We start from the raw sequence: 10152 nt of genomic DNA on the forward strand, positions 1-10152 counted from the left end.
ATAGCTGGCTAGCTAGTTTTATAGTTTGGTAATTTATTCCAATACATTTCAGAATTGCAAAAAATATGTTTATGAATCTAGCAAAGTTTTATAGGCTCCTCACTATGAGACTAAGCCAATTTGCCAGCGCTAAAATCTCTCTCTATATATATATATATATATATCTTTAGCAAGCTAGCTTCATACTTTTTTCTGACATGCTGAAAAGGAAGCCTTGTTGAATACATTTGACACTTCACAGCCACCAGAGTTTGACGTGACAATTTGCATTGAGTTGTGGGTCATATCAACCTCACAAGTGACCAAAGAGGGGGTAACGTTTGTGAATTGGACCTCCACTTTAGATGGCAATCAAACTGCATCCGGTTTCGACTGAGATTCCCCCGAGGGAAGGTGGATAGTGCAAGGGCTGAGGGGGTAAAAATAACGTGTTTCGACTGCAGCCCTTGCCTGAGGAAGCCTGCTCTGATCTGACTTTCGCGCGCCACAATCATTTTGCTGTCCAATCAAAGCGTTATGCGTCTATGTCGTCAAAATAAATGTGGTGGCGTAGGTTTTGACCAAAATTCCCAAGCAGCTGAACGCTTACGGTCTCATCTAAACTTGATCTCGCTTTTCTAAATTAAATTAACGGACTGGTGGCCTTTATGAAACAGGTTTCCCATTCATACATTTAAAAAAATAATTGACTTGCGTTTACAAATTAGAATTTTGAAGACAAAGACCAAAAGTACAATGGGCATTGATTGCAGTGTGATAAATCAACAGCAAATTCAGGATCGGCTTATTTCATTTCCAAACGGTGATCCGTATGTAGACGTACAATTCCCAATTTTTCTGCAATTATTCTATTAAATCGCATTACTTTTCCAGTCTGAAATGCACATTTAAACATGCCATGATATTACAGACATTGCCTGACTTGTGGGAACCCTGTTTAAATTAAAAATAATAATGCTATCTACAACAAAATACATGCCATTGTTAATACGACGTAGGTTAGCTAGCCTAAGAGTCATTATCATCCACTTGTATGCCTATTTGGTCGTACGTACCATTATTATTCATTAACTCAGCATTCATTTAGAGATACATTCATTTAGAGGCTATGAGACCACACTTGTGGAGGACCATTAAAAAAAACTATAAACAGCACAAGATGACACATGTCCTGCTTCATGTAACGAATCAGCTTTTATTTTGTTCAAAGCAATACTATTTCACAGGCAGACTGTCTAAATTTAACTGTACATGGAATATCATTGGTTACAATTGTGCACAAACACACACACACACAATACACACACTTGGAACGTCATGTGTGTGTGAGTGCCATATCAGTATGTCTTTGTGCATGCATGTATGTGCTGTGTGCATTCATGCATGTACGTGTGTTTTCACATTTGTTTGTGCATGTGTGTGTTCATGTGTGTGTAACTCTGTCCTCTACTCCTGTGTGAAGGGGTAGACCAGGTATCCGCTGAACCTGTTGTACTCCTTGGTGTTGCCACACAGACTCCTGCCGGAGAGCAGCTCCACGTACACCTGGTCGCCCTGGCGCAGAGACACCAGCACAGAATGGGTGGCGCTGTCCTCCGTGTCCTCCCGGTTGTCCTCCCACACAGAGGCCACCACCTCGTTGTTCTTTATCAGCTGCACCTTGTGGTAAAGACGCTCGCCATCCACGCCCACGTTGGAGTAGGCCGTGAAGGAGAAGGAGTAGAGGCCGGCGCGGGGGGCGGTGAAGGTACCTGGATAGAGGACATACACAGGGAGATGGAGTGTGAATGGGTGAGTGTGTGTATGTGTGTTTTATTTTATGTTATGTTATTTATCCAGTAAGTATGTGGGGAAATGATGCGACAACGCAGTGTGGCGTCCTACCCAGAGCGTCATTGTATCCGTTACCCTGGTTGAGAGAGATGGCGTAGTAGCGGATTGGCACGTTGCTAGTGAAGGGGCCGAAGCAGTCGCTTCGAGATCTCATTGCCGCGGTGAACGCAATCTTATTGTTGCCTGAGTCACAGAACGAGGGAAGGAGAACAGAAGAAGTTAGAAGCCTGGGACTTGAACATTAGGGATTTGACTTAATCAAACTAGGAAACAGATGTATTTTCCAGTACCTGTGACTTCCTTGATGTCGTTGTCCAATCGGGTGAGCTGCTCCCACATGTCCACCATGCGCATGAAGGTGTGATCCTCCAGCATACTCATCTCATTGGCCACACAGCAGCAGCCCCGCTGGCTGTTGAAAGCACACTCACAGTCCCACTTCCCACAGGGCAGGACCCCAGTCCAGCCCACTGGGGACAGTGGGGAGGATAGGGGAGAACGGTGGAAGGGGGGGTAGAGGGAGGCAGAGAGTAGGGGTCAAAAGTTGTCAAAGCAGGACCAATAGTTTGACATGACATTTGATTGTTAAGATATGTTTGGGGTGGATAACATACAAAAAGAAAAGAGAAAAAACTGAGGCTTCATGAGGTTTTCTGTTACCCGCTGCATCTCGCATCAGCTCTAAAGTCCCCACGGCCTTCACACTGGCACAGAGGCACAGCAACCCCCACAGGCACAGAGCGGACACTGCAACAAACTTCATTATCTGTAATACATAGATAGTTACTGTTGGTCCCACAGCATGCCTTCAAATTACAATTAAAATAGACTTTTGAAAATGTTTATTAACATTGCATGGCTATGCTCTCTGCTGAGAACCAGCTGTATGAAACATACTGTATTTGTCGTTCACGCACTGGTCATGATGACTAACAGTCACAGTCTACTCAACCCATTCGGGACTCTGAAGTTTTTGTTTGTTTGTTTGAGCATGCCTCGTCAAGATGGTGCTCTAAAGTTACATCAACCTCCTTCATTTCCTTACTGGTTTAGTCAACTGCAAAATAGTTGATATTCATAGGTCATTCCACCATCTTTGATGAAAACACGTTAAACAATAGTTGACCTCAGTACCCAGATTTTATTTTCTGCGTATGAAGCATTTTGCTAAAGCACCCTACACCCATTCTAAAACTTTTTTTCACCTACAGTTCTCTTCCCATCGTATTGGTTTTAAACATGTCAAATCAAATATGATCAACAGTGTCTTCTTGCTTATCCAAAGCTGTCACTCATCCAAATGGACAATATAGAACTTCAGTATCATTAGCGTATTGCTTTACGTATATTCCATAATCATTGCATAGCTCCTAACTCACCAGACCTGAGAGCCTCCAGACAGTCTGAGGGTAAAGGGAGGAAAGGCAGTACTTACTGTATCGCTGTAAGAAGCCCACGTCTTGTTACCTTGTTCTTACAGTAGGTGAGCAGACTTGGGAATCCTCCTAAGACTATGTAGGAGCTTAATGCAGGCGGGGTGGTGCTGCCGTGCTATTGGTTCCCTGTCTGAGGTCCCACCCTTCCGCAGATGGATGAGAAAAGCTCCACGACCATTCCATGTACACAAACCCCAACCCCAAAAATGCAGGCTGAAGTAGGGTTCCTAACGGAGGGCACCTAGAACACATTCAATAGTCTCCCATTGTGACAAGTTAAAGACAATGCCATGTCAGTGTTTCTTCCTTGGGTGTGAATGAGAGGTCCTGTAAGAAGCCAGCTCATCTTTGCCGTTGTGTGAAAATGGTAGGTTTTTAAAAGGACACCGGTGTCTGGTTTCCCTAAAACTCCCAGTGGACACAGTGTTTCGTGCTACTATTGAATAGATTGTTATCGAGGATTTTGAATGGCGTTTCCCAAATATACGTGGGTTTATTGCTGTCTCATTGAGAGGCATTATCAGTGGATCAGGAGACCCAGATATAGTGTCACCTGGTTCTCACACCTGGGTGTGGGCGGAGGTGGTGGAGAGAGTTTCTGTTCTCCACTTATTGTTGACCATCATATACAGTATTGATTGTTGTTTTGTCAGCTTTGCTGACTGTCACATGTCCCCTGTTGAGCGACCCGGTTCTTCAGATGCTATCCATTTCCTTTGAGGCGAATCAGAGAATGGAGGTCAAAGTATTGTGATGGTTTATGTCATTAGATAACATCATCCAACTGTGACCCTAGACAGAGAATTAACAGGGAGGTCATAGAGACTATTTTACAGTAGTGCTGTTGCTGATGATGATTACCATTTACCTTTTTTTTTATGCACATACATATAGTATAGGTTTATATAAATGTTGCATTGTATGTCTGTATGCAGAATTGGGTAGGTTACTTTCTAAATGTAATCCGTTACAGTTACTAGATGCCTGTCCAAAATTGTAATCAGTAACGTAACTTTTGGATTACTCAAACTCAGTAACGTAATCTGATTACGTTACGTTACTTTTAGATGACTTTCCCCTTAAGAGGCATTAGAAGATAGAAGACAAAAATGTGTGTTACCAATTGAACGACATCTATAGCAGGATAAATCAATGTCAAAGTTTACATAGCTGGCCATATATGGAAGTTACATTTTACTTTATGGGTTGGTTATGTAGACTTCTTCTAACCCATCAGTTTCTACTACATATAATAATACAATTTAAATTATATCTTTACATTAAAAAATGAAGTCTATCAGAATTCCAGTCATTCCAATAAATGTTATACCCCTTGATCTTCAAGAATAGGACTTAGAAATATGGAAGTATAGATTAGGCTAATTGTTTTATCTGAGCATAACCCCAAATCTGAAGACTTATTAGCCAGCTCTAATTTTTATTTAACCATGCAAGTCAGTTAAGAACAAATTCTTATTTACAATGACTGCCTAGGAACAGTGGGGTAACTGCTTTGTTCAGGGGCAGAATGACAGATTTTTTACCTTGGCAGCTCGGAGATTCAATCTAGCAAATTTGTGGAGTGGTTGAAAAACGAGTTTAATGACTCCAATCTAAGTGTATGTAAACTTCTAACTTCAACTGTGTGTGTGTGTGTGTGTATATATATATATATATATATATATATATATATATATATATATATATATATATACACACACACACATATACATACATACAGTTGAAGTTAGAAGTTTACAAACACTTAGGTTGGAGTCATTAAAACTCGTTTTTCAACCACTCCACAAATTTCTTGTAAACAAACTATAGTTTTGGCAAGTCGATTAGGACATCTGCTTTGTGCATGCCACAAGTAATTTTTCCAACAATTGTTTACAGACAGATTATTTCACTTATAACTCACTGTATCACAATGCCAGTGGGTCAGAAGTTTACATACACTACGTTGACTGTGCCTTTAAACAGCTTGGAAAATTCCAGAAAATGACGTCATACCTTTAGAAGCTTCTGATAGGCTAATTGACATCATTTGAGTCAATCGGAGGTGTACCTGTGGATGTATTTCAAGACCTACCTTCAAACTCAGTGCCTCTTTGCTTGACATCATGGGAAAATCAAAAGAAATCAGCCAAGACCTCAGAAAAAAATTGTAGACCTCCGCAAGTCTGGTTCATCCTTGGGAGCAATTTCCAAATGACTGATGGTACCACATTCATCTGTACAAACAATAGTACACAAGTATGAACACCATGGGACCACACAGCCGTCATACCGCTCAGGAAGGAGACGCGTTCTGCCTCCTAGAGATGAACGTACTTTGGTGTGAAAAGCGCAAATCAATCCCAGAACAACAGCAAAGGACCTTGTGAAGATGCTGGAGGAAACAGGTACAAAAGTATCTATATCCACAGTAAAACGAGTCCAATATCGACATAACCTGAAAGGCCGCTCAGCAAGAAAGAAGCCACTGCTCCAAAACTGCCTTAAAAAAGCCAGACTATGGTTTGCAACTGCACATGGGGACAAATATCGTACTTTTTGATGAAATGTCCTCTGGTCTGATGAAACAAAAATAGAACTGTTTGGCCACAATGACCATCGTTATGAAGCTTGTGGAAGGCTTCCCAAAACGTTTGACCCAAGTTAAACAATTTAAAGGCAATGCTACCAAATACTAATTGAGTGTATGTAAACTTCTGACCCACTGGGAATGTGATGAAAGAAATAAAAGCTGAAATAAATCATTCTCTCTAATATTATTCTGACATTTCACATTCTTAAAATAAAGTGGTGATCCTAACTGACCTAAGACAGGACATTTTACTACAATTAAATGTCAGGAATTGTGACAAGCTGAGTGTAAATGTGTTTGGCTAAGGTGTATGTAAACTTCTGACTTCAACTGTGTGTATATATATATATATATATACATAAGTCCAAAAATGGATGTAGCAACTACAGAATGTCCCTTTAAGTCTATCAAAAGTGTGCAAGTTTGAGCATGTGTCCATTAGGCCTATGGATTTTTTTTATCAGCATGAATTAGATTGAGCAATAAAAGCCCCAGTTTTATTCCATAGGCTTGGATCCGCACTATGCAGCTGTTGCAAGCGCATTTTTCACAGGCTGTCCATTGGTTTCAAAAACAATGATTGATAGGCAGCTTAAACTTCTTGAACTAAACCATTATTGTGTTCAAATACACAGATTTGTGAACAGCCATCCACAACAACCACAATCTGTGAGGCGCAAATAGCTAAATAAAAGAGCAGCATGGTGATTCACATCAACGCGCTATGTTGATATCAATAATAAGTGATATCCTGAAGGACAACATCTGCGTTACTGCGTTTACAATATAAAAATAAAGCTTTCCTTTCTGTAAGATCTCCCAAACCCCGAGCATTCAGACTAACGATATTGAGCGAGTTGAAAACGAAATACTGCATTAAAAAAAAAGAAAGAACACAAACTAGATAACAGAAGTAATAATGTGAACAATAAAACAAACACTGAACCTTGAGAGGATTACTCCGACGGAAAACTACGCTCAGCTGAGGTAGTGGTGGTTAACGGTATAACAAATCTATTTTTTTTCTCCTTTTTTTTGTTGGCAAGTGTTCATAAATTGTAGTTCGCACTGTACATTAACTCGTGGCAGTACATTAAAGGTACTATTGGCATTACTCACAGTTCCAGTATGGTTCATGTCAACAATTACCCAGTAATCATTCTTCCTTCGTTAAACGCGTGTGGGCCCTTGAACCCAGCCTTCTTTCCCTCTTGTCGTGCCTTCTGTATAAGCAGCCACAGTTTCTCCCTGGCAGTCTGATCCTGCGGTATCAGAGCCTTCTTTGATGCGGAGCTTCTTCTCGTCCAGAAACTTGTTCCCCTTGGCCATTTTCCACAAGTATTTCCATTTTTTAAGCGCAAGATGACATTGCGAGGGGGTACATCAGATCTTTGTCGATGTACCACGTCGATCTCTTTTGAAGAGACAAAGACCAGGTCGCCCATGCCCTTAATGCTATCACTTCATTCTCTATTGCTTCAGGATTAAAACGGAATGTTTCTAAATGTGAAATATTTAGTTCATATGACTCTGATGATAAAGAAATAGAAAATATTCCTGGAAAGGACTGTGTTAAATATTTAGGAATACATCTGTCATAAGAAAAAACACTTAGTCAGACAACACACTAATTTCTCTCCTAAAATTAAGAAAACCAAAAATATATTTAATACTTGGCTACAAAGGGATCTTTCTATGCTTGGGAAAGTACTTCTGTCCAAGGCAGAGGGACTGTCTCGCCTTGTGTACCCCTCATTATCTTTATTTGTAAATCCCTCTACCTGTAAAGAGATCAACAAGACCTTTGACTTCATCTGGAAAAATAAGTCAGTCCTCTCAAATAAAAGAGCTGAAGGAGGTCTGGAAGTGTTGGATTTTGTTGACATAAATAACACTTTCAAGATCAACTTGTTGGAAATATGTTTGATCAATACTGATGCAATATGGCATTTCATTCCAAATCATTTGTTTAATAAGTTGGGAGGTCTTACATTTTCACCAACAAGTTTTAATGTCCTGGAAAATGTTTTCTGCACATTTTTCCCCCACATGAAGCTATTCTGTGGAATAATTCAGACATAACTGTAAGGAATAAGTCATTGTTCTCTCCCAGCTGGCATGAGAGGAATATTGACTTTGTTCTTGATGTTTTTGACAACAGGGGTAATATTCTTACATATAAACAATTTACAACATTGAATGAGTTTCCAATACCTTTCAGAGAGTTTATTTCTGTGATCAAAGCCCAGTGGTCTAACTACACTAATGAAATCTCATCTTAGCTTTGGTAATGATCACAAAGTTTATCCAGAACTCAGATTGGAAGGCGTGGGCTTACTTGAGAAATCTTGTTATAATAAATATATAAGACAAATTCTTCATTCACAGAACCAATTTACGCCTAGAGGAACATGTTTATTTTTTTTTACCTTTATTTAACTAGGCAAGTCAGTTAAGAACAAATTCTTATTTTCAACGACGGCCTAGGAACAGTGGGTTAACTGCCTGTTCAGGGGCAGAACGACAGATCTTTAACATGTCAGCTCGGGGATTCGATCTTGCAACCTTTCGGTTACTAGTCCAACGCTCTAACCTGCCGTCCCTATTCCGGACATTGTCTCTAAAAAAACGTTGGTTAAGGCCTTACAAATAGTGTAAACCAAACTAATTTAAGGAAGTGCACTTTAAAATTCTACGTAAGATATATATCCATGTAAATTCTATATTGTCCAAATTTGTAGCTATTGATGATGTCTGCGTTTTCTGTGAAAAAGAAGATAATCTGATTCACTTGTTCTTTGAATGTAAATTTGTGTCAGAATTTGGGGAAAATACTTATTTAGCTTTTTGAACACTACCCATGTTTTTTACATGAAGGATATAATATGTGAATACAATTGCATTAGAATTGTTTATTTTTTAAATTATTTTATTGATATTTTTGTATGTTTTAGTATTTTTTTGTTAATACTTTTTGTCTTGTATTGTTAGACATGTTTGATGTAACAATGTAAGTTGTTGATTTTTGTATTATGAATAAAAATTTATTTCAAATGAATAAAAAAAAAAAAAGTGTGATATCCGTATCGCCGTAGACTACTCCACTGCTCTTATCCTTACCTCCAAACGTTATTCAAATTGGTTAATCTTTGGATGCCGACAGCAGTCGTACCATTGGAAGACATAGCTTGGACTGTAGCCTACAAAAGCCTATTCCTGCTCTTTTCTCTCGATCCATCAAATGCATTTGGTGTGTCATCATAGTGGTCTCTGATGTGTGGTCAGACTCGCTCAGGTAGAACAAACTTAAACTTGCGCCTTTTTTCAATGCTGATTTGAATGTCATTGAGTTTTTTTCTCGCAAACATTCTTTCCGAATTTAAAAGTAATCCTCGAAGTAATCATCTCGTTTTTCAAAAGTATCTGTAATCTGATGACAAAATTTTAGCTGGTAATGTAACAGGTTACAGTTTTTTTTGTAATCCCTTACATACTCCCCAACCCTGTCTGTACGTTGAATGTGTATGCTATATGATATATACATAATAGTTGGAGTCTCGAGAACCGGTTGTGCTACATACTGTATGTAGCTAGTTCATAGCATTTACGTAATGTGCTGCTGAATGTGACATAAGGAAAGCTGTGAAGATATTCACATGTCAGAGGCACACCAATATTGTTGAGCCAAATACACATTGTGTTGTACTTGTTCACCTCTATAGTTCAGATTCATGCAAATTATATTCTAGTCCATAACAGACTCCTCATTGGATTTTCAGTCACATTATGTCTGATTCACTGAGGTCATTGAGGTTAAATCTGTCAAGTGTGGAGTTTGATGGCAATAGAGATAGATACAGCATTTGTATTTATTATGGATCCTCTCTTTCTAGGGTCCAGCAAAATTAAAGCAGTTATAACCGGTTTGTATAACTTTAAAAACCTTACAATACAGTTCACAACACATTAAGTGTGTGCCCTCAGGCCACTACTCTACTACCACATTTATACAACACAAAATGCATGTGGACGTGTGTATAGTAAGTAGTGGTGGAAAAAGTACCCAATTGTCATACTTGAGTAAAAGTAAAGAGACCTTAATAGAAAATGTGAAAGTCACCCAGTAAAATGCTACTTGATTTAAAGTCTAAAAGTATTTCGTTTAAAATATACTTAAGTATCAAAAGTAAAAGTACAAGTATAAATCATTTCAAATGACTTATATTAAGCACACCAGACAGCACTTTTTTTAATAGTTTTTTTACGGATAGCCAGACTACAACATCATTT

General features: G+C 39.0%; 1 protein-coding gene across 2 annotated transcripts; it reads right to left on the bottom strand.

The window, feature by feature from the left end:
* Window positions 1-1175: 1175 nt before the first annotated feature.
* cbln18 (cerebellin 18) lies at window positions 1176-3983 on the bottom strand. Of its 2 annotated transcripts, none has more exons than XM_021581792.3 (5): window positions 3269-3983; window positions 2494-2599; window positions 2124-2303; window positions 1885-2016; window positions 1176-1751 (listed from the first exon to the last, which is right to left on the bottom strand). In XM_021581792.3, the coding sequence occupies exons 2-5, from the start codon at window positions 2594-2596 to the stop codon at window positions 1447-1449; spliced, it is 720 nt and encodes a 239-aa protein (XP_021437467.2). In that variant the 5' UTR covers window positions 2597-2599; window positions 3269-3983; the 3' UTR covers window positions 1176-1446. The 2 variants fall into 2 exon arrangements, with proteins under 2 accessions (XP_021437467.2, XP_090074357.1); XM_090218231.1 differs by having other exon boundaries at window positions 3213-3273.
* Between the last annotated feature and the right edge of the window lie 6169 nt (window positions 3984-10152).

This window comes from Oncorhynchus mykiss, chromosome 24, assembly GCF_057628025.1.
Source record: "Oncorhynchus mykiss isolate SJ-2025 chromosome 24, ASM5762802v1, whole genome shotgun sequence".
Classification (NCBI taxonomy): Eukaryota; Metazoa; Chordata; class Actinopteri; order Salmoniformes; family Salmonidae; genus Oncorhynchus; species Oncorhynchus mykiss.